The 23,742-nt window shown below is 49.8% G+C and overlaps 3 protein-coding genes across 4 annotated transcripts; 1 reads left to right on the top strand and 2 right to left on the bottom strand.

Annotated features, from left to right (window-relative positions):
• Positions 1–31: 31 nt before the first annotated feature.
• Positions 32–11,078, top strand: CHTF18 (chromosome transmission fidelity factor 18). 2 transcript variants are annotated; one of them, XM_052680185.1, is made up of 22 exons: positions 32–165; positions 599–766; positions 888–1,029; positions 1,138–1,327; positions 1,411–1,494; positions 1,589–1,641; positions 1,808–1,934; positions 2,083–2,295; positions 3,352–3,449; positions 3,525–3,648; positions 4,060–4,193; positions 4,667–4,760; positions 4,836–4,934; positions 5,396–5,526; positions 5,936–6,098; positions 6,226–6,450; positions 6,541–6,690; positions 7,193–7,323; positions 8,616–8,760; positions 9,771–9,881; positions 10,594–10,651; positions 10,802–11,078. In XM_052680185.1, the coding sequence occupies exons 1-22, from the start codon at positions 90–92 to the stop codon at positions 10,936–10,938; spliced, it is 2,853 nt and encodes a 950-aa protein (XP_052536145.1). In that variant the 5' UTR covers positions 32–89; the 3' UTR covers positions 10,939–11,078. The 2 variants fall into 2 exon arrangements, with proteins under 2 accessions (XP_052536145.1, XP_052536146.1); XM_052680186.1 differs by lacking the exon at positions 599–766.
• On the bottom strand, positions 11,073–13,028 carry GNG13 (G protein subunit gamma 13). Its single transcript, XM_052680187.1, has 3 exons — positions 12,774–13,028; positions 11,719–11,837; positions 11,073–11,569 (listed from the first exon to the last, which is right to left on the bottom strand). Exons 2-3 carry the CDS (start codon positions 11,814–11,816, stop codon positions 11,464–11,466), a joined length of 204 nt encoding a protein of 67 aa, XP_052536147.1. The 5' UTR covers positions 11,817–11,837; positions 12,774–13,028; the 3' UTR covers positions 11,073–11,463.
• Positions 13,029–16,413: 3,385 nt separating this feature from the next.
• On the bottom strand, positions 16,414–23,054 carry LOC128079194 (uncharacterized). The gene is made up of 8 exons (XM_052680165.1): positions 22,900–23,054; positions 22,044–22,154; positions 21,386–21,469; positions 20,422–20,529; positions 20,078–20,199; positions 18,879–19,001; positions 17,668–17,710; positions 16,414–17,461 (listed from the first exon to the last, which is right to left on the bottom strand). Exons 1-8 carry the CDS (start codon positions 22,966–22,968, stop codon positions 17,384–17,386), a joined length of 738 nt encoding a protein of 245 aa, XP_052536125.1. The 5' UTR covers positions 22,969–23,054; the 3' UTR covers positions 16,414–17,383.
• Between the last annotated feature and the right edge of the window lie 688 nt (positions 23,055–23,742).

Below are 23,742 nucleotides of genomic sequence, written 5' to 3' on the forward strand. Positions count from 1 at the left end.
CCCCGCAGCCAATCAGCGTTAGCCCTTCCGATCGGCGCGGCGGGCGGAAGCTCGGGCTCGCGGGGTGGCTCCTGTGCGCGGCGCGGCTGATGGAGAGCCCTGGGGACGAGGATGACTTCAACGAGCGGTTCGCCGCCGAGCTGGAGGTGCTGGCCGAGCTGGAAGGTGCGCGGGGGGGGCCAGGCCTGTTGGATGCTGCTGGGAGCGGGTGGGCGCAGCCGGGGGTTGGGGTCGTGCGCTGCTGCCGGGGGGAACCACGGGGGAGGACCGGGAGCTGTGCCGAGCGGCTCGGAGAGGAGGCGGCTCGGGGATCCCACCCGTGACTGTAAGTGTGGAACCAGGCTCTGTTCGGTGGTGAGAGCGGAAGCGCTGGGAACGAACCGGAGTGCAGGAGGTCCCATCAGGCAGCAGTGCTGGGCTGTGCGAGTGGGAAAGCACAGGGACCCAGGGAGGCTGTGGGTTCTTCTTGAAGATTTAACTATAACCCTTACCCTAAACCCACCTGGCCCCCTGCTCTGATTGTCTCTGCTGCAGTAGGGTGGCACTGAAGGCACCCGGAGGTCCCTTCCCACCTCTGCCACCCTGCACTCCCTTCCAGATTACCCATCCCCTCCTGGCCCCAAAGTCTCCAAGTTCCGCAGCAGGAAGCAGCCACAGGAGGAGGCTGGCCTGGCTGTGGGACCCAGTGCCAGGAAGAGGAGCCAGGAATGTGCCCTGCACGCATCCCCACTGCCCTCACTGCCTGCAGAGTCCCCTGTGGCCCTCAGTAAGGTTTTGCTGCACTGGTGATGTGAGCACTCTGTGGCTCCCTGCTGCATCCCAGCTTGCTCTGGGCTTTGCTCTGTGCCGTGTCTCTCATCTTTCTCCCACCTCTGTGTCTCGCGCAGCTCCAAAGCCAAAAAGGCAGCGGCTGGAAGCTGTGAAGAAGCTGAACTTTGGTGGGGATGGTGAGCTGGACGCAGATGTCCTCCAGGATGCTGTCACGCTTGTGCTTGGCTCAGCATCACCCCGTGGTCCCCGTGCTGCCAGGTTGGCCCTGTGTCTCTGTGTCACTGAGCTTTACATCTGCCTACCGATGCTGCGGGATCTCCATGGATGGGGTTTGATTGCTCCTTCTCTCACCTTCTGATGAAACAGCTTGGCATTTCCCAGCCCAGAGCTGGAGGTGAGTGGCCTGGGTCCCCTGCAGAGCTCACCACCCACTGAGAACCCAAAGCGTGTCCTCAAGCGCCCGCCTGTCCTGGGGGACTACATCAATGTGACATCCAGTGAGGGCACCAGGGTCTTCATGGCAGTGAAGGACGATCCCTCCCAGATAGGGATGGAGGTAAGGAGACCTCCATCCAGTTCAGGAGCTCTGATGGTACATGGAACGTGTGCTGAGCATCAGCACTCCTCTGTTCCTCGCAGCTCTGTGATTCTGTGGGCTGGAACCGGCCACTCCATCTGCTGGGAGTCCCCTTCTCCTACCTGAAGGAACAAGTGTATGAAGAGGTATTGCTCCTTCCTGACAGCCCCTGGCCCCACTCACCCATCATCATGGGTTGGTGGAGCGTTCCTCACCCCTCTCGCCCTATTTGTGCCCCAGCATCGGAGGAGAGCTGTGGAAGCATCACAGCAGTTGACGGAGATAATAAACAGGTGAGGTCTGGGCAGCTCCTGTCCTCACCACGCTCTTGGTTGTGAGATGCTGCAGTGGGTCTGGATGTGGGATCCGTATCTGCCTGCAGCATTCTTGCCTGGAGGACATGGGGTGAGCTCCCAGCTCTGCCTCCTTCTGCCACATGGCTTGTGTTCACACTTTTAGCTCCTTGGAGACCAGTGATGAGGCCACAGAGCAGCCTGGGGAAATGATTGAGGAGGAACCTACTCCCCATTGCCTCTGGGTGGACAAGTTTGCTCCCCGACGCTACATAGAGCTGCTCAGTGATGATGTGAGCTACTGGGGTCAGCAGGGTTTGGGGGGATGTTTGCTTTATTCCTTAATGCTGTGGGTGGTTGGGTTTTCCATTTCATCCAGCCCTTGGCCCAGAACCTTGTGAGGTTCATTAGTGATGGCTCTTATTCTTGTTTGCTGCTCAGTACACAAACCGCTGCCTGCTGAAGTGGCTGAAGCTTTGGGACACAGTGGTGTTTGGTAAGGAGAAGCCCGTGAAGAAGGCAAAGCCTGGGGCTGAGGCTCACCCCTCGTTCAAGCAGCCCAAGGAGCCACAGAACAAGTGGAAAACAAAGGCACAGCTCACAGAGGAGATCCTGGAGGCTGAGCTGGACCAGCACAAGAGGCCCAAGTACAAGGTGAGCAGGGCAGGGCACAGAGCACATCCACATAGTGTCCCCCAGACCCCAGCACTGGACAGGAGCAGTGTCTGTCCTTTCTCTTCCAGTACAGATCCAGGAGAAATCTTCTTCCATGCCTCCCATTTAAAAATACGCCGTGTTTTTTTACTGTTGTTTTTTGTTTAATCTTTTGTTTCAGTTGAGTAATATGTTAACCACGTGTAGCAGAAATGCTAAGTCATGGCCTGAAACAGTGATTGAGCACCTGGTGGGAAGGCAGGGCCAACCCAGGAGAGCTCAGGTGCATGCAATGTACCTGAGTGACTGGAAGGGGTAGAGCCAGGATCCACCCCCTTCTAAGGCTTCATTTAAGGGTTGGCAGTGGTGGTGAGGATATCTGTTGCTAGAAGTCCCTACCTCTTTGAGGCCTTAAGAAAGTAAGCAGCTCTTTTCTTTCATTTCTGTATCTGTGGCTTCTGTATTTGGTCTTGTTCTCATTTGCTGTAGATGAAGACTTTGCTACCCTGCTGTTATCATCTTATTATAGCATCACACCAGGGGAGGGGAACAGGGCCAGCCATATTAGATGGGCTGGTAGAGGAAAGAAGCCCCAGCCTTTCAGAGGTTGGACTTGACTTCATTCACTATGGACAAACATGGTATGGCTTTGGGCAAGTGCTTCTGCACTCAGAAAAGAGCAGGAATGCTGAAAGAGCAAAAGAAGCAGAGATAACAGGCCATTTTACAGCTTTGCTGCATTTGGTGAAAGATTATTAAAAAAAAAAAACAAAAAAAAAACAAAAAAAAAACAGGGAAGCAAAAATAGATACTAGGAAGTCTCGTGGGAGTATAATTCTTCAAGGGGTTTTGTGCACCTTTTTATATTGTCCTATAAATACACAGATAGGCACGAGTGATGCCAGCTGGGACAGCTGTCACTTCTGGGAGCTCCTGCTCTATTTTTCCCTCCCATGGTGACCTTCTCCCAGCATCTCTACAACCAGGGCTAAAGGCAGAGCTGTCCTCCTGGCATTGTGGTTGCTCCGTGCCTCCCCATGCCCTCTCTCCCTGCAGGTGGCCCTGCTGTGTGGTCCGCCCGGCCTGGGGAAGACAACGCTGGCACATGTCATTGCACAGCATGCAGGGTATAATGTGGTGGAGATGAATGCCAGGTGAGATGAATACCAGCACGACCCTGTGAGGACGGTCACGCTGGAGTGGCACTGAGCTGAGTTGGTGTCCCACAGTGATGACCGCAGCCCGGAGACCTTCAAGACGCGCATTGAAGCTGCCACCCAGATGAAGTCAGTGCTGGGTGCTGAGGAGAAACCCAACTGCCTGATCATCGACGAGATCGACGGCGCGCCCACTGTGAGTCCTCACCTGGGCTTATGTCTTTGAATCACAGCGTGGTTGGGTTGGAAGGGGCCCCAAAGCCCCCCTGCCATGGGCTGTGTGCTCTTCACCAGCTCAGGTTGCCCTGGGTCTAGCTGTGGCCTGGGGCAACCACGACTCTAGGCAGCCTGTGCCTCCTCTCTATTGATGCAGCCAGGATAACTATTGGCCCATAGTTGGCTTCTCATCCACTGAACTCCCAAGTCCTACCCTGCAGGGCTGCTTTCTATGAATTCTTTTCCTGGGATTGCAGCACCATGTCCTTGGCTGTGTAGAACTTCATTAAGTTCATATGGGCCCATTTCTCAAGTTTACATCTGGCCATCATTTGCTTAATTATTACTCTAAACAGCAAGCACTCGCTTCTGTCCCTTCATTTCTCCCAAGGCCTCCATCACTGTGCTGCTGAACATCATCAACAGCAAGGAACCTGAGGGTGAGGTGGCTGCAAGCGGAGGGCGACGGAGAAGGCGAGAGGGCAGCCTGCTGCTGCGGCCTGTCATCTGCATCTGCAATGACCAGTGCGTGTCAGGAGAGAAGCTGGGACACCAGCCCTAAGGGTGGCTCAGGTGTCATAGAATCTTGGAATGGTTGGGCAGGGAGGAACCTTTAAGATCATAGAGCCATAGGGTGATTGGGTTGGAAGCTACTTTATTAGAACTGTGGAACGATTGGGTTGAAGGGATCCTAAAGATCATAGGACTGTAGGGTGGTTGGCTTGGATGGGAGCTTGTTAAAACCATGGACTCGTTGGATTGAAAGAGGCCTTGTAGATCATTAAATCATAGAACCATAGCATGGTTGGGTTGGAAGGGACCTCGCAGCCCCCCCAGCCACAACCCTCTGCCATAGGCCGGCTGCCCTCCCCTTTTGCCCCACTCCCTCAACCTCAGCTCAGGATGCCCATCCATGGCCTCAGGCACCTCCAGGGACAGGGAGCCCACAGCCCTAGGCAGCAGTGCCAGCCCCTCACCACCCTCTGTCCCTGTGCCAGGTATGTCCCTGCGCTCCGACCACTGCGGCAGCAGGCATTCCTGCTCAGCTTCCCCCGGACAGCCCCATCCCGGCTGGCACAGCGCCTTGGGGAGGTATGGATTAGCTCCAGCACTGCCCCCTGCATGGCTGCGTGGCCAGGAGCAGTGCTCAGTTCCCTTCTCCTACAGATTGCCCAGCAGCAGGGCATGAGGGCGGACATGGGAGCACTGCTGGCACTGTGTGAGAAAACAGAGAATGACATCCGCTCATGCATCAACACCCTGCAGGTATGTGTAGTGCCAGGGGCTGGGGGGAGGCAGCACAAGTGGTTGAAAGAACTGGTATGGTTCAGCCTGGATAAGAGAAGGCTCAGGGGAGACCTTATGGCTCTCTATGACACCCCAAAAGGAGGTTGTGGCAAGGGCTGGTTGGCCTCTTCTCCCAGGTGACACCAATAGGGTTACAAGAGGGAATGGCTTTATGTAGTGCTAGGGGAGGTTCAGGTTGGATACTGGGCAACATTTCTTCTCTGAGAGAGAGTGACTGGGCACTGGCACTGCTGCCCAAGGAAAGGGTGGGATCACCATCCCTGGAAGTGTTCTGTAACTGTGGGAAATGTGGCACAGAGGGATGTGGGGAGTGAGTGAGTGTAGTGGGTTGGGTTGGTATTGGACTTGCGGATCTTAAGGGTCTTCCTCAACCACAATGATTCTGTGGTTGTATTATATGTTTGTGTCTTGTGTTGCAGTTCCTGCATGGCCGAGGCCAGAAGGAGTTGGATGTGCGAATGGTGCAGACAATGAGGATTGGCCTGAAGGATCAGAACAAGGGACTCTTCTCCATCTGGCAGGAGATATTCCAGCTCCCACGAGTTCAGAGGTAAGAGGGGAATTTGTTGGCTGGCACATGCTGCATTGTGGGCTCTTTATTCAGAAGCTGCAGCTGAAAAGCCTGAAACATCCTGGAGGCCAGGCTCTATCTCAGCAGATTTGTACGTTCCAGATGCACCTAGTAATTGGGCACAGGCTGCACAAGGGAGTGGTGGGGTCACCGTCCCTGCAGGTGCTCAAGAACTGTGGAGCTGTGGCACTGAGGGACATGGGTTGGTGGGGATGGGTTGGTGGTCAGACTTAGTAATCTTAGAAGGCTTTTCCAACCTTAAAGCAGCTGCCCCATACCAGCTCAGGGTGCCCAGGGCTACTAGTGCCTGGCCTTGGACACCCCTAGGGATGGGGCAGCCACAGCTATAGGCAGTCTGTGCTCACCCTGTCCCTCCTGCTCTCTGCAGGCACCACATAGGGATGGATCCCTCGCTGCCCAACCATCTGCTGGCAGATGAGGATGAACTGTCACACCTTGGTGTGAGGACAGCCCTCACTGCCTCTTCTCACCGCTTCCACCGCGTCCTTCACCTCGCCAGCTCCTCAGGAGAGCAGGAGAAGCTTGCCCAGGTTGGAAAGCTGGGCATGCGAGTTGTTTCCTTTACTGATTGGGGATGGGGTACAAGGTGCTGGGGCTGAGTTCAGTGGGATTTTCAAAATCCCACTGACTTTGATCCCACTGCCTGGCCACTTGCAGGGTCTCTATGAGAATTTCCTGAATATGAAGCTGAGGGACTCCAGTTTTGGCTCGGTGTGCCTAGCCCTGGAATGGCTGTGTTTCTCTGACATGCTGAGTAGGGCTGTGCTGCACAGGCAGAGCTTCCAGCTGATGCGCTACCTGCCCTTCCTGCCCGTGGCATTCCACCTGCTCTTTGCAGCCACCAGCATCCCCCGGCTCTCTTACCCCAGCAGCCATCATGAGGTGAGTACTAGGAATATGCAGTGCTGGTGGTGCTTCATTCCTCCTGGGGACGTGGCTGAGCCATTTCTTCTCTCCCATCCTTTTCTGTAGGCCCTAGCCAAGCTGAACCACATGCAGAACCTCATGGTGTCCATGGTGTCAGGGATCACACCCAGCGCCCGCAGCCGTGCTGGGCAGCAGTCTCTTGTTCTGGAGGTGCTCTGCCTGCTGCTGGATATCATCGCACCCAAGCTGCGGCCGGTGAGTGCTCCCCTGTGTTCTCTGTGAGTGGCTCCCAGCCTAGAATGTGCCCCTGTTCTGTGCAGCCAGGCAGGGCTGCTATATGCAATACTAAATCCCATATTTGGGGTTAGCATGAAATTGCAGATTTGGAGGGGAGGTGGCGCTGGGACCCCTGCACATGGGGTTAGGGGCTCGGTGTGAGTGAGGACTTTGGGGCCCCGTGCTGGGTGCAGTCCTGTGCCTTTGCCCCATTGTACCTCTGTGCGTGTCCCCCATGGGCTGCTGGAGGAGAATCCCCTGCTCTGCACCCTATTAAGTGTCCCAAATAGGAAGCAAAACTTCTCCCTGCTCTGATCTCTGTGGGTGTATAGGGAGCTAAACTTTTCCTTCTTCCTACTGTGATCCTTGTGGATATTCGTTGTCTGCTCTCATTCACTGAGACAAGAAGCTGCTGTGGGTTATCTTAATGCTGGGACACTGCTCAGGATGAGCTGTGCTCTCACCCCTTTGCTCCCCCCAGGTGAACACACAGCTCTACAGCCTGAAGGAGAAACAGCAGCTGGCAGCACTCATCAGCACTATGCTAGCCTATAACCTCACCTACCACCAGGAGCGCCTGCCTGAGGGCCAGTATGTCTACAAGCTCGACCCGTGAGTCCCAAGGGTTGCGAGAGGGCATTTGGATTGAAAATAACCTTCACAGAGGATTTTGGGGCTGTTTTTTTGTTTTTTTTTTTTTTAAAGGAAAAGCCCTGTGCCCCCTGGGTTGGCTGGTTTCTCCCCTGGGTCATTGGCAGGCTGGCGCCAAGGCAGGGCTGTGCTGCTGTTAATCAAGTTGGGAGAAAGGAGGCAGCTGTCCTTGGCTCTCAGCAGGGTGGTTGTAAGCTGGCAGTGGAGGGGCTGAGGCTGACAGCAAGAAACCCGGGGTGTCACAGGCCGGGAGCACCTGTGTGCTCAGTTAGCAAGGATGGGGTAGGCAGGGTGCTGTGGGTGCTGGCCCTGCTCCTGCAGGCTGCTGGGTGTTCACAGGGTGGGAGTTGCGTGGGGATGAAAATACAACTAGAAGCCTTGGGTTTATTTGCTGACTTTGTGTGTTCATAGCGTGACAGTGCCCTGCTCAACTCCTTGCTGTGCTGGACCCACAGAGCTGTACACGCTCCTGGGTTTTTGGTGACATAGCACAGACCTGACCGGAGCTGGGAGCAATGCTAATGTCTTCCTGCTACAAAGTTAATTACAAAATTAGCCTCTGTTAAATCAAGCAGCTGTATCTAATTAGAGAACAGTGAGTTATTTTTTTTTTTTTCCCCACAGAAACGCCCACAGGACTGCTGGGGTGGGGGCATGGCCTCCCTGTGCTGCCCACCTTGCACTGCTCAGCCCACCCCATGCTGTGTTGAGCAGAGCTGTTCTAGCAGCAACACCTCTTGTTTGCTCTGAGTTGTCACAAGTGCAAAGCCATCCGATGGCACGCTCAGCTCAGCGGAGTCTGCAGCTCATGGGAAGGGTTTCACTGCTGCTGGAGCCTGAGCTGCAGTGCTGTGACTTTGGCTTTCCCGTGGCAATCTGCTCAGCACACTGTGCGATTTCCTGTTCCTGCACTAAAACCGAGCTGAAAAGCACATAATCTCCTCGGGATTGTCATTGAGCTGTGGGGCAGCACAGCTCTGCATGTCCTATGCTATTTGCTGGGTGTCTTTGCACATTGATGTTAACTGTGCTGACCTGGAGAGGGCAGCAATGGGGAAACTGAGTCATCTCCCCCATGCTGGGGCGGGGAGAGGACAGGGCTGGAAGTCAGATCTTGCTGTGTTTAAACCCCTCTGCAAGGGGATGGGGCAGCAAGTCCCACTGAGCTCAATCTGCCCTGCTGATTTGTGCGTTTGTGCCCAGTGTTGGTTCTTTGTTCACGGGGGTCTGACGTTCTCCCCTCCTCCCTGCAGGAATGTGGAGGACGTATGCAGGTTCCCTGACCTGCCAGCCCCCAAGCAGCTCACCTACCAGGCCAAGCAGCTCATTGCCCATGAGATTGAGATGGAGAAGATGCGGAGGACTGAGGCAGTGCTGCAGGCGCGGAACCTCAGCGAGGTGGGGAGGGGAAGGGAGTGGGCTGCTGGGGGGTACAGCGCCTGCAGGCCCTGGCCTGGGGTGCAAGTGGGCAGTGGGATCATAAATAGGATTGTTAAGGTTGGAAAAGTCCTCTAAGATCATTGAGTCCAGCCATGAATCAAGTCCTTAGAGCTGTTGAGGGGATCCTCAAAAGCAGCAGAGACCTCAAAAGGAGTCTGGGGGTGGGCACAGCTGGAAGGTGTGTGGGGTTACACAGTGCCTCTGCCCGTGGATGGCAGCAGAGGTACAGCTGCAGGCTTTGTGCTGTGCACATGGAAATCCAGGATTAACCCCCCTGTCCCTCCCCCTCACCCCACATCTGCTGGGGGCTTGCAGGGCAGTACAGCAGCTAACCCAGAAACAGGACAAAAAGACCATTCTCTCAGAGTTAAATCTCAGAAACCCTCCCCTTTCTCAATCAGTGATGAGGAGGGAATTTCACTTTCCCTGCCTGTACACATCTTCCCTGAGTTGCCTGGGCTCTGAGCACCTGATGGGGCTGTGGGCAGTCCTGTTCAGTGCAGGCAATGTGACCAGGTGATATTTAGAGGTTCTTTCCAACTCAGCCCTTGTAGCTCTGCCTGTCCTGCCTGGTGCCAGGGGATAATTGGTCCCTGGGAGACCCTTGTATGATTCTATGGTTCTTGTAGTTTCTCTGGGGACACCCTTGGCACAGAACCCTCTCTGGGGATTTCTTGTTTACAATGTGCCAATGTGCAGTCCCCATGCAGGATGCCCCAGGTGCTGCCTTGTGCTCATCTGGAGCTGAACCTGACAACAGATCCTTCCCATGTCCTTGAGGTACAGCAAACCAGATAGGTGGCAAATTATAGACTCATAGTAAGCTTTTTATCCATAGCACACACAAAAAAGCGTAATCCATAACACACACACACACACACACACACACACACACACACACACTTCTGAGGGCTTTTCCCTTTCCTGGGTACCTCCAGAGGCTGTGCTCAGAGCTCTTCTCCCTGCAGGAGCCAGCAGAGATGGGGGATGTGGAGATGGGGGCCGGAGGACCAGCAGCACCCCACAACCATCAGCAGCGCCTGGAGCACATCGTGAAGAGGGCAGCGGTGCAGGACAAGGTGAGGGGCTGTGACACCCCCAGGACACTCCTGCCCCATCTCCTTCCCTACCAACTTGTGCTGTTCCATTGTTCTTCCTCTCCGTTGCTGCTGTTTTGGTTTTTTTTTTTTTTTTTTTTTTTCTGTTAATAGAAGTGTTATAAAATAGCTGACAGTTGGGCACTCCTTGCAGAGAGAACTTAATTAGTGTTAGTGAGGGTGGAGTGGCCTTTACCTACCAGCAGCTCTGCAGCTGCCCTATGCCTGGAGATACTGGTGTCCTGCAGGGAGCTGTGGGCATGTGGTGCAACCCATGTCTGCAAAGTCAGGAGGAGTTTGGGTGCCTTCAGTGCAGTCCAAAGCACTCACATTCTCTAGGGTTGCAGATTGCCCTGCTGCAGCCAAGCCCTGTGCCCCTGCCCCATGTCCTGGGCTGAACCTGGGGCTCTGCCCATCAGCAAAGCAAACATCGCAGTTTGTCTTTTCCTCCAGGTTTTTGAATGTTGTTTGCATTTTACCAAGGCCTTCCTGCAGGATTTGCATGCGGGTCCTGCCCCATGGCTTCCTCCCATCATGGGATTTTGAATGGCTCAATGAGCAGCCTACTGTGGGCAAGGAGAGGCTCCTGCAGCTGCGCTCTGCCTCTCTCACTTCTCTTTGCCTATTTGCCTGTGTGCTTTGCACCCAGGTTCTATAGGGCAACCCTGACTGCTGCTGCTTCTGTTTTTTACAGCCCGAGACTGACTTCTTTGGGCGGCCAATCCCACGGCAGCAATCAGCTCCAGTCCCAGGTAGGTGGCAGAGGGATGGGGTGGTCCCTTGTACCACCCCCTACGCTGGGCTGGGGGAGCCCCACCTTGCACGAGGGGCTGTGTGGAGGGGGTGGGTGCAGCAGCATGAAGGTGCAATGGGAAAGGTCTTTGTGTCACCCTGCCCTGCAGAAGCTCAGCCCTCAGAGTACGATGCCATCGAGAGCCAAATGGGCAAAGCTGTGGGGCGCAGTGATGTGTGGTTCCGCTTCAACGAGGGGGTGTCCAACGCTGTGCGGAGGAACCTCTACATCAGGGACCTGCTGTAGCAGTCGGGGTGACAGAGGGAATGGACGAGTTGACTTCTCACATGGGGCGAGGGATGGTGCTGATGTGTTTGGTTTTTTTTATATGTGTTGTTTAAATAATAATAATAAAGTATAAAACTTAACAAAATACGTCAATACGTCACGTTTATTTCATTTATAAACCCTTTGTTGGCAGATTGTGCCTGCTGTGCTGCAAAAAGCTTAGAGCCTACAGTATACAAAAAGAGTAGTGAAAAGCACTGAGAACGTTGTATAAAAGTTTTCTCCCTTTATGAGTACAGCACTTGCTCATGGGTACAGAAAGGGTAGGACAAGAGGCAGCCCTCCCTGTCCCAGGGAATGTTTGCTATTGCCATCTCCCATGCATCTACCCCATGTAGGCCTCCCCAGCTGCCCCTATAAAACCAAACACTTCTACTACTAAAATAATAAGACGAGATGAGGGTTGAGTGTTTCAGTTAGTCATATTAGGAAGCTAGCTAATAAAAAAAGTGTACATTCAGTGTTAATGCACAGCACCTGCTCTCAGAGGATGCTGCATTTCCCTTTCTCCACCCAGGGGTTGTTCTTCATCAGCTCTGGGTTCAGGAAGGGGTCTTCAGGAATGCCATCCTCTATCCACTTTACAAACCTGCAGGGAGAGCACAGCGGTCACAGAGCCTTCCTTGGCCACCCCCCCCTTCCCTCCATGGCTTTGTGGCAGTGCTCAGCCCAGTATCCACATACTCTGCCCATCTCAGCCCCCATCACACCACCGCTCCCTGCCCTGTGCCCACTCACTCAGGTATCGTTTTGGAGGACATCTCCCGCTTGTAGGCCAGCTGGTACTTCAGGCTCTCCACCTCCTTCTTCCACTGGGGCAGGTCCCACTCATCCATGGCGCTGGGGCTCGGTCGGGGCTGGAAGGCAGAGCGTCCCCATGTTCCCCATCCCACCCACGGCCCCGAGAGCTTTTGGGAAGAGTTTGGTGCCTTGGCTGGAGGTGAGGGCTGTGCTTACCGTGGTGGCACAGGGACAAGTGCCTTGTGTGACATGGAGCCTGAGAGCTCACACTAACCCTGCCCTGAGAGCCTGCATTTGCCTGCAATTTGAGTGCAAATAACAAACAGGCTGTCCAGGTGGGGGACATTGTTCTCCTGCCATGGCTCTAAGTGAGGGCCAGGATGGATTTTGGCCACGCATGGCCCCACAGATGGCTCAGCTCCCAGCAGTGGAGCTCTGCCTTGCAGCCCCCAGGCTGATAGATGGGGCCGCAATGGGATTCCCAAGTCTCAGCCTCACTCCTGGTGGCACCAAGCATCACTCAGAGACAGCGGCCCTGTGGATGTGGGGAGGGCTGGTGGGGGTATGGGTAGCACTGAACATCCTGCTGCACTGCATGGAGAGACTGACCCACAGCGGGGTGGGATAGGGATACTGAGGCACAGCATGAGCTGTGAGCACTGCCACGACTCCAGCTCCCTTCACCACCGCAGGGATGCATGGCACAAGAGGACGGCTCCTCCTGCCCATCCCCAACTATGACCCCAGCAACGCCGAGGCTGTGCCCTCTCCACCCTCTGGTAGCCCACAGTGAAGACCAAACCGGGGCCGACCCTCCGTCCATCCCTCATCCACCCCCATCCCAGCTCAGCCCCGCGCAGGGCACAGCTCAGCAGCTCCGTGTCTCCGCAGAGCATCCCTGGGAGAAACACTCGGCACAGCCGGGAGGAGGAGGATGAACCCAGTGCCCAGCAGCATCCCTGCTCTCCGGCCTTCCCACAGCTCTCCAGGATCACAACCGTCCCCATCCCCGCTCCATCCATCCCAGTGCCAAGGCTCAGCCCTCCACTTACCTCGGCTGGAAGAGGTGGCAGAGGGCGCGGGGCTGCGTCTGTCCCCGCGGCTCAGCAAGCCGGGCTGGCCTCGCCTCCTGCTAGCTCTGCCCTCGCTGCTGTCAGCGAGCCCAAATCCTCTGTGTAATCTATTAATGCACGGCCGGTCCAGCTGCCTCCGACACGGCAAGAGCCGGATAATGAGAGCGTCCTCCCCCCTCCGCAGCTCCCGGGGGATTTGGCTCCGCTGGAACGTGAGCACCGCGGGGATGGAGAGGCAGCGTGTTGGTACCGGGGCTGCGGAGGCCGTATTGCCGAAATGGGGCTGTTAGGGGCGGGTGGGTCTCTTGGGGACGCGTGGAGAAAAGTGCTGGGACACAGCGGCACAGCAGGAGGGCTGCTCCTGTCTGCATCCCCACCAACAGCCCTTCCTGCATCCCTGCAATCACATCCCTGCCTAGATCTGATTTGTGTCCCTGTCACATCCCTGCCTGCATCTGAGCTCATGTTCCTGCCCCTGTTCCGGTCCAAGTTTTCCAAGGTGCCACCAGAAGGACCCCCTCACCCCCCCAGCTTCCACCCCCTCACCGTGGCTTTACCCCTATGCTGCTCCTGGTTTCCTTGTTTTTCCTGCTCTCCTGGTGCTGGCAGGGAGCTGCAGGTGTTCACGGGGGGGATTGGAGGGATAGAGGGGGGGGATGGGGTTATTACAGAAGAAAGACAACTTCGAAAGTTGAGTGGTTGGAAACCAAATATTTGGTGAGGATGAAGGGGCCAAGCCCTGCCCCAGCCCCTGTGTGGCCAGCGTGTTGTACCCACGCTGGGCTGTTTGCCCTCTACACTGCCCTGCAAGCAGGTTTTTTGCCATATGGTGCTCCAAGCACTAAGCTTCACATCACAGCACTTACTCCTTCCCCCAGCAGTGCTGGCTTTGCCCCATCCTACCCCAAAAAGCCAAACCTGGTGTTGCCACATCAAGGGGTTCCCAGTGAGTTGGAGCTCAGGGAGCGAATCCTCCCTGCAGCCCTGCTGCCCTGCGAGCTTGGTGAAAAGGTGAAATAAAAACATTACATATGCAAAAATAACATAGCTAAACTATGTTGCATCATGGAATATCACAAGTTAGAAGGGATACATAAGAATCATCGAAGCTAAGTTGTAGTACAGTAAGATAATAAATCCCTAATACAATGCAATGCACATATATTTTATGTATGTTTTACACTTTAAAATATAACTGATAAAATAAGTAATACAGCATAGCATATAGAACATGTGATATGTTAGAGATGCTTTCGCCAGGTTTGGTTGGGCACAGCTACTGCAAAGTCAAGAGCTAATCTTCAGAGAAAGGCATTTTCTCATCCATAAAAGATTACACCATTAGCTATAGCATAATCCTCACTACAAGGACTTTACTCTTTGCTGACATCTCTATTTATATGTCTATATCTAACCTATGTCTGTGCAGACACTGACCCATCCCATATCCGCGGTCGTCTTCCACCCCAATCAATGGCGCTGCCGTGTGCCTAATGGGCTCCTGCCGCCCTCTGCCTGCCACGGGGCTGGGATGCAGCCAGGGATCAATGGGGCGATGCTGAGCTGGCAGTACCTCACTTGGAGGCAATGGCACCGCTGCATAGGGCCCCGTGGGGCTGGTCTCTTTTGGGATCATGCTCCTATAGGCCATCGGCCACCCATTAACGAGGCCAGCGATACCGCGCGCTGCCCCGCGGCTTATCTCGCTGTTGACATCAGTGGTAATCTCGCAGCACTGCCTCCAAACAATCATGGGAAAGGCTGGGCTTTAGCAATAAAACCACACTGAAGAAGGCTGATTGGATTTCTGCGGATTTTCTGCAATCTGACTGCAGCGGGGCCAGGCACAGCCACCAGAACCCAGCACAGCAAATTTCACAGCCACCAGCTCCAAGGCAATGGTGGCCCAAGGCCCTTCTTCTATGGACAAAGCGGCCCCGGTGCTCTTGGCAGAATTTGGGCAGTGCCACGTGCACCAAATCCCCCACTGGGGCCACGGGGGGACCTGCACAGCAGATTGCAGGGCCGCATTAGTTACCCTGCCTGGCTTTGTAGATTAAAGAATTATGAACTCCCAAAGTTTTGCAATATTAATGATTGTAGCCATCTGTTAATCTGGCAGCCAGAAACAAGCCAGGTTGCGCTTTGCTCAGTCCAGTTATTAAAACGTGGTATTTTTGGTGTGGTGGGCAGCTGGGAGAGCTGCTCCTTGGGGCTGGCCTAGCAGTGAGCTGCGTCCTGCTCTCATCACTGCTCTGGGGGCACCTATGGGCAGTGCCAGCACTGGTTGATGCACAGTGAAGCACACCAAGAATAGCATTTTATGGTGAGAGACCCCAAAAGTACCAACCTGCAGCCCCCATCCGCCCCTGGAAGCACAGCTGCTAATTAAAGCTCTCTGTGGAATGGCATTTTAGATAAATCAGTTCTCCAGTACACACTCTGAAGGGACAAACTCATTTAGCAGGTTAATTAGCGTCCTTGGCAGAAACGATATCAGCTCTGTCCCAGCCCACAGGGCAGTGTCAGTGCTGAGAAGCTTTCCTATAAAAACCCACCTGTGCCTCCTGCGTGGCTGAGGGGCAGCTCCTCATTCTGCACTTGAAAGGATGGAGGCATAGTTTGTATCTATACAGATCCAGGACGATCTCAGCCACGTTGGGATAGGCAGCACTTGTGCACCTTAAACAGAGTTGAAAGAGCTCCGTGACGCACGACAGGTGGGCTTTCTCCTTACACATCACCCCAAGAAGTCCCCATTCATCCCACAACCACTCAGTTCACCAGCTAGGCATCCCAAAACCACCCAATGATGCACATATCCGACTCAGTCTGCTCATCACAGCCAGGCACTCCTGGTCCACACACGCATTACCTTCCTGGGTTGGACAACAGCATTCCTACTCCACACTTCTAGAATCCCACTTTCAGCTTAAATTTTTTTGGTCAATACATGCACCCACTTGCAGAAGTTCTGTTTGCTGTTTGGCACACACTTGCAAAAACAGAGTTCTGTTTGCTAAATACAATATCTGGATCAGGCAGCTGTAGATGCACATTTTCTACTTCAAACTACATCCTTCAATTTTTAATGAGTTCTGTTCTTCTCTATTATACTTGGAGCAAAGCAGGAAATAAAAAAATAATAGAAAAGATCAGCCTTCAATTTACCTTTGGGTTTTTACACTGGCTGCAGTCCCAGGGCACCAGCACGATGTTTTCTGCTGTGGCTGATGAAGCGTGGGGTTGGACAGGCAGGGACAGGTATCACAAAGCCAAGTGCTAAGTTTTAGAAAACATCATTTTCTCATACATAAAAGACTGTATCAGTATCTATAGTATAATCCTCACTATAAGGGCTTCACTCATTGCTGCTATAATTCATTAAAATTCAGCAGCAGATAAATAATGAATAGCCATGCTATTTACTTACTGCAACACAAGCAGTTCTTGCATTTCCCCGTGATGGTGAATCCAAACCAAAGGGTAACAGAGCACAGTGCCCTCAATTGCTCCCAGCTCCATGCTGGGCACCCAGGAGGATGGCACCAAGGAGCCCATGCAACTCAACACACAATGGAAAACCCAACCCAACAACAAAACCGTAGACCAGGCATCATTTTATTAAATCTTTTTTTATTAAACCTTTTTTCCTTTTAGATGCATGTACACTTTCTGTAGAAAAGCTGGACAATAACTTAACTGAGTTTGGACAGAATATATCAACGTGTTCAGAAGTCTTACCCTGCCTTCCAAACCACAGCACACACGTATCATGTTGGGGCAAAGAAGAGCACAACTGGGCAAGAAATACTTCCCTATTTCTACTTCCACAATTCCCAAAAAAGTCAGCTCTTACTATTATAATACTTGAAATAACACAGAGCCTTCAGCACCAGTTTAAGTCACCCATTGTAAACGTTTAAGAAAGCCTACAATTGGAATGCCTTGAAAAAAATATATTTTTTTTATATACAAACAAAACAAGTTAATGCTTTCTTCATTCTGATTTCTTAGAGTAAGAAAGCTTGAGGCCAAACAATACTAACTGGAGTGATTTATTTTTATAATTATACACTATACAAACACAAGGAGTGCAAACAGCATCCTAATTTACACTGCTGTACACCTTTGGAGAGGCAGTTTTCCTAAATTAAGCAGCTTGTCTAACTGCTTTCTTAGCAGTTCTGCTGGCTTTTCACTCAGAAAACACCTGTGCAACTCATAAGCGAAGGACTTTTGATGCTTTCCACTTTGTTTCTGTCCCCTCGTTCCTCTTGCCATTGCTGTCTCTGGTGAGCATTTCTCTATAGATCAGCTTTTCTTAAGATGTGTGGCTCCTGTCTCTAAACGACAGCTTAATACATGTGCCTGTAAAAAAGAAGTTTCCAGAACACACCTACCAGGATACAAATGCTGTTCACCATCTAGATCTGAGATTTTATTATCACACTTGGTCTGAAGTCAGTTTTTAGGTGATCATTTCAAGCGAGGGAAGAGATGACAACCAAAACAGAACACAAAAGACTCCAGGAAGAGATGTGTTGGATCAAGGCAAGTTGAAAAATACGCTTGAAAATTTGGCTAGATCACAATTTTTCAAGAACATCCATGAACTTTGAGACTTCGTGATGAGTTGTGGCACCAAGGGGCAGCTGCATTAACCTCTGAACAGAGGAGGAAGAAAGAGATTAATGCACATCAGTAACTTGTCATTTTTACAATGAGCAATACTACTAAATAATTATTTCCAACATGTATCAAGTATTAACCATCACTTATCAAATCATCTCATATCAATATATTTCTCAAAGGTGATGTATTTGTCATTTACACACTCTTTTGCTCAGTTCTAGAACACAGAGATACTTACTGCATTGTGAAAGAAGTTGTAAAGGTGCTTTGCCCATGGACACCTGAAAAACAGATTAAGAAAGTTCTCAACCCATTTTCTTACAGGGACAAATCTGCTCCCACTTTCACCCACCCCAACTACTCCATTCAGCTTCCAAATACAGATGAATTTAGCATCAGATACACAGTTTAAAAAAAACAAACAAAAACACAAAGGCAGACCATAATAAAAAGGATCCAATCAGATCCTGTCCTTGAATGCTGCTAGAGATGCAAAAAGGCATTTATTAGAGTTCAAATTGGTTCAGTAGAACTCAACTCAAAGAACTGAGCGAGATCAGGAATTTTATTTCCTGAAATACACACAACAAAGGCTGGTGAGAAGAGAAACAGAAGCATTTTGCAAAGAAGGTTAACTCACATGTCTGTGGTTTCTACTTAGGACAGTTACAAAGAAGTGAATCCTCTGCTGCTACGTGTGAGCTAAAAGTGCCAGAGCAGGCAATTACTGCCTTCTGGTATATAACCCTTGAGTCACTGCATTTTAAGACTATCATGCCAATACATTTGTGTCTATTACTTTACAGTGTATGATCCTTTACAGCCTAGAAGACAAGGGAGCAAGGACTGCACTTCAGATCAGCCAGCAGTCTGAAGCGACGCGTCAAGAGTCACAGAATCACCAAGGTTGGAAAAGACCTCCAAGATCATCCAACCAGTGTGTTGCTATCATTGGCAACCTAAAGATTGTACTCAGATCTTTTCAGAACTCCATTTTCTACTTTGTGCTGCTGTAATGCAAGTGGTCCCCCTGACAAGCACAGCCTTAACCACGTCCTCAGTCTGTGTCAGCACACAGATGTTCCTGAATCTTCAGTTGAACATGGGCATCTATTTTCTCACCACTACACGAAGCATTTCTTACAAGTTTAGAGGACATTTTGTTACCATCAGTATACCCAGCGTACTCTGATAAGTACACAACAATACACACTTTGTGCTTTTCATAACTCTGGGAAGCCAGAAGGCCATTTGGTTGATCAGGAACACAGAGCAATTGCAGATCTTTTCAACTCATCACATCTGATATCTTTACTGTTGCTTATAATAAGGAAGTCCATGAAATAGGAGTGAATTGTGAGTGAAGCTTGTTAATTAAGAAGGAAACTACTAGCACTGTTGCAACATACAGTGATTGACTATTTGACTACGATAAAGATTAACACTTACACGTGCAAGTTCTCTGTAATTATATCCAGAGCCAACACACCAATGGATTGCAGTATCCTGTTTCTGCAAGTCAGGAACAGGCAAACAAATTCACCCACGTACTGGGGACCAAGGTTTTGCCATCTAAGTGATATAAAACCAGAAAACAGAAAGCATCAGTTCAGCAGCAGAGACAAATGGCAATGTCTGTGTAGCTTCCCTCCTGACACCGCTTTCTCACTCTTCAGTCTGCTTTAAAAGTAGGGGCATTTAATTATAGGAATTCAGATCCACAGTCTCCCCTCTGATTAGAGGGACATAGCAATGCCATGATCACATATTCTTCAGATTACCACAGTTATTTCAGACGTACCCAGCCAATAATGCATTGCTGCATAAGAAATACTAGGGCCTCACAGCTACCTGAATACAGAACTGAGTCAGATGAGTGGCCCCATCCAGTTCAGTGTCCTGGCTCTGTGACAAGTATATTTGTTTTGGCCTTCTGCAAACCAGACACATGGAGGGAGATGCCCTATATGCCCTCTGTCTGAAGGAATGGTTGCTGAGGAGCAGTGTTAGCTCATATAGATCTGAAGGAAATCATTTTCTAGATACACTCATCTTCAAGAGCTCTTCAGCCTCCTCAGGTCTGGAGTGCTGTTTTTATGCTAGCTGTACTTTACAATCTTCCAGCAATGTTCCTGCTCTTCAATCTATATATACCTTTCATTTCCACAGCATCCTCTGTCAACCAAATTCACAGCTCCAAGTAATACAACCTTAATCCATCTTGGTTTTGCCATATTAGATTTCCTTCAAGGCTCTTGCTTAAGAGGAAACCACAAACAATTATTCCCTGGTCACCATCAGCACATCATGTGAGATTTTGCAGACCACTGCCACAGCCCCAGGCTGGGATACTCAAGCCATGTCAACCAGTTCCTCACAGGGATCAACCCATGTTTCAAGAATCACCAGGATCACACACAGAACATTTACATAAACTATGCACCTGCTTCCCCCCATTACTTCCCTGCTTCCCTCCCCCATTACTTTCTTATTGACTCCTAGCATTTTCTTCACATTATTACCCAAAGCACTGGGCTGGTCATTTTCAAAGAGCTAAAGCTTGCATCTTTGCTAAATGTTCCTGCTGTGAGCCTGCTGTTAAATGTTTCCAACAACAGACAGACAGATTTCAGGAAGTGTTTACTCACAGTTTCAGCATTGTTGCTTTCTGACGATTCAGATCTCTCAAAATCAGATCGACAACGCCATGAAGAATGTGCTTATCATAGGAAAGGTGATTCAGTAACAGCCTCAGAGCCCAGAAGTTGTTCTAGGAAGAGACAAAATAAGGCCACTAATTCAACTTAATTCTCAATTGTTTCTGAAACAAAACAAAACCCTAAAAATAACAGAAAAAAATTAAAGGCCAGTAAAGCTTCAGAGGAACAAAACTAGGCTGAATGCATGCAAGAATCTCCAAGTAGGCGTTACGTTCATTTTAAATATAATCCACTTTAATCTCTTCAAACTGAAGTCAATCTCCAGGACTCACCCCAAATGCCAGGAATATCTCTAGGAAGGAAGTTAAGTATGGGAGTTCACAGATAACCATCTGTTGTACTGCTTGCACTGCAAGAATAAGACAAGCCTCCTGGTGCAACTGCAGGAAGAGATATAAAAAAAAAAGAAGAGATTTATATTTAAAAGTCCCCTTTCCCACTACTTGTATATTGCCTCCAGTCCAATCAGCAGTAAGCTACTACCACTCCAGTCACATCTGCTGGATGACAGATACTACATTCAGAAGAATCTTACAGAGACTGAAGGAAGGGTGAATAGAACAGATACTTCTACTTATGTAGTGTGTTTCATCTGAGGATCTCAAAGTCCACCTAGAAATATGAGGTCTCTCACCAGACAGAAGCAGAAGAATTAATGGGACAAAATGTTTGGCCCAGGAGTCGCATACTGTAAGGTAAAGCTAAACATAGTGCCCACAGAAGAACTGGGAAGAGAATAAAATTGCTTCTTAGGTAAGTGATTATATTTAACAAACTATTTGTCTCAAAACACCTTTAAGCATGCTCCATCATTCACAATAAGATGAGAAATCCCAGGCTATTCTGAGTTTTGAGACAAACAGGCTGTCAGTCTCAAAGGACAGCCTCCCATCTGAACCAAACACAAGATTACTCTGAGAATTTACTACAGAGTCACTGATAACCAACTGTCCCACTTTAGGAGATACATAAATTTGGACAGCAATGAATTAAAACTTTTGGATGGATTGCAGACAGTGCCAGTTCTGAACACAAAAAACCAGTCAGGGTCTGTTCAGATAACAGCTCTGACCTTTAGATTGTGCCAAGACCAGTCCTATGCCACTCCCCCCAAAACTTCAAACCTCATCTCAGAAGCTCTTTACGATAATCCAGATGTTTTCAATACTGCAGTATCTTCAGGTACCTCGCAATAAAACAAACAGTCAATTCCCTTGTTGACAGATGCACACTTACCTGGGAGAAAATACCAGGTGGGAAAGAAACGTTAAGTTTTGCCTTCAGTTCCTGGAAGAGACCATCACTGGCAACCAGCACCCCCTGCAACAGGAGTAACGAGTCAGAAGGAAGAGAAAGGGTGCCTTCACACACATCAAACCACACCCAGCATCTTATCTACTACAGAGTGCTTTTACTTTTCAGTGTCTTTACGAGTGAGGTTGATTGTTCATCATACTCAGAGAAAGCTGAATTTCTACAGCACTAACTAAACAATATCATACAACCTCTTAATTTTAATCCACTGTGCTTAGCAGACATTTATTTCTGTTCTTGTGGAAAAAAAAGATCCAGGCACTGTCTCTTAGAGCTATTTTAACACACTTAAATTTCTTTCCTATTGTTACATGATTCACCTCAATATTAAACAATGCAGAACAGGTATCTAGCACTGAGCTGCAAGCAGAGTTCATCTATTCATTGTTGCACTTGCCACTCACAAATAACAACTTATCAAGTATTACACTTGCACATACTGTAAGAATTTGTGATGAGGTAAAGTCAAGTCAGCCTTAATATTTAACTGAACAAGCCAATATCCACACGGAATGAAGCACTGCATAAAACCATACAACAGATTCTTCCATCTCAGAGCACAGCAGCAGTTATTTATTACCTGCTGAAATGTAACTGGGGGCTCTTTCACTGTCAGAGGGCGAAGGTGCCCATTTCTTTCCAGGAAACAGCTACTGCCCATAATCATGATGAAGGAACCCCAGCATTTAGGCTGAAATACAACAGAAAATTTGTTTTACGGGATCACATACATCTTTAGCAACTTTCAATGATCAAAATAAGTCTCCTTGATATGCATTCTCTTCCTTCTAGCCCCTCTAACAGAACTCCCAGACACGTCTACACAAATCACAGGTTAATGTTTGGGGTTTCTCAGTTTGATCTGTCATCTTGAGAAACAGCCATTTTGCCTCACCTGTAGAGACGAGGCTTTTTTCCACCCCTTTTAATTCTAAGGAATATGAACAGAAACAACAGACCTGCTGCTGGTGTAACCATTACAGCTCCACTGAAAAGATGACACTAGCACAACGTAATAGAGAAAGCTTCTCCTGAACAGCTGAGCAGTAAGAACATATCATTCAACGTATATATGGCAAATTTTCTCATCACTCCATCATTGCTATGGCACGCTGCTAAATTCACTGAAGCTACAAGAACTGCCTACAAGCAGGATTTGTCATAGTTTTATCAGTAAAGCTCCAGCTGAGTCAATGGATCACTCACAACTCGACACGTTCTGTGAGAGCACAGAAATGCTACCTGAGGAAAACATTTGCAGACTTATTTCCACCACGTCCCCAAACCAATCCTGCAGTACAGAAAAGCTTCACAGAGGTCTGAACTACTCAGAGGATTCTGGCAGTAAATCCTTTCATTAGATAAGCAACTGAACAAAGCAGGTAAGGTACAAAACCACTGAACAGGCCGTATAAGCAGTTCTAACATGGACTCACATTTCTGTACAGTGACAGATTGCTGTAAAGGAGTTTGAATGCCTGCTTGATCAGAACACCATCTTTCATTGGAGACCCTGTGAGAAGAAAAAAAATTAAGATGCATCTTTTATTCCTTGAGTAACCACAGAGTATGAACAGGCTCAAAATACTGCTAAAGACATACTTCTACAGAAACCTAGAGGAAAAACAAGCAGCTACAGCTATTTTACTATATTTTACAGTAGTTTTTCTGTTCAGAACCTTCATCAACTGTGAAATGCTATTCTGGAAAGCTGTAAAAAGAACCTGAGTGCAGTTTAGACAAAACCATCACAGCAGGTGACCCCTAACAAAGTCTTATTATGCAAATCGGACTACAGTATCCCATGCTTCTAAGAACTCTAATAATTGAACACCTCCAAAATCAACCTTTCACTTCAGAGTACATTTGACAAGTAGATCCAGAGGTTGGTGGCCCTGCCTGTGGCAGGGAGTTTGGAACTTGTTGATACTTGGGGTCCCTTCCAACCCAAGCCATTCTGTGATTCAATATACAGGTCAGAGACCCCTTCCATCTGAAAACTTTCACTCTCGAGATACAATACATCACAGTGCTGAGTTATGCACTGCCATTTGTAATGCTATGATATAATAGAGAGCTTTTTGTTTTCTTTTATTGGGCTGTTCTCAGCAAAAGAACTTCACCACTGACAAAAGGCAACGTTCTCTGTGCACTGTGCTACACGCACTCAAATATAAAGACACTCTACCTGCTTAACGACCTGCACTGTGCTTTAGTCCAGACAACTTACATTTGGATTCAGAGCCTCCCCCAAATATTTCTGAATTTAAAGAGCTGCA

Source organism: Tympanuchus pallidicinctus, unplaced genomic scaffold (genome assembly GCF_026119805.1).
Source record: "Tympanuchus pallidicinctus isolate F22 unplaced genomic scaffold, pur_lepc_1.0 scaffold18, whole genome shotgun sequence".
Taxonomy (NCBI): Eukaryota; Metazoa; Chordata; class Aves; order Galliformes; family Phasianidae; genus Tympanuchus; species Tympanuchus pallidicinctus.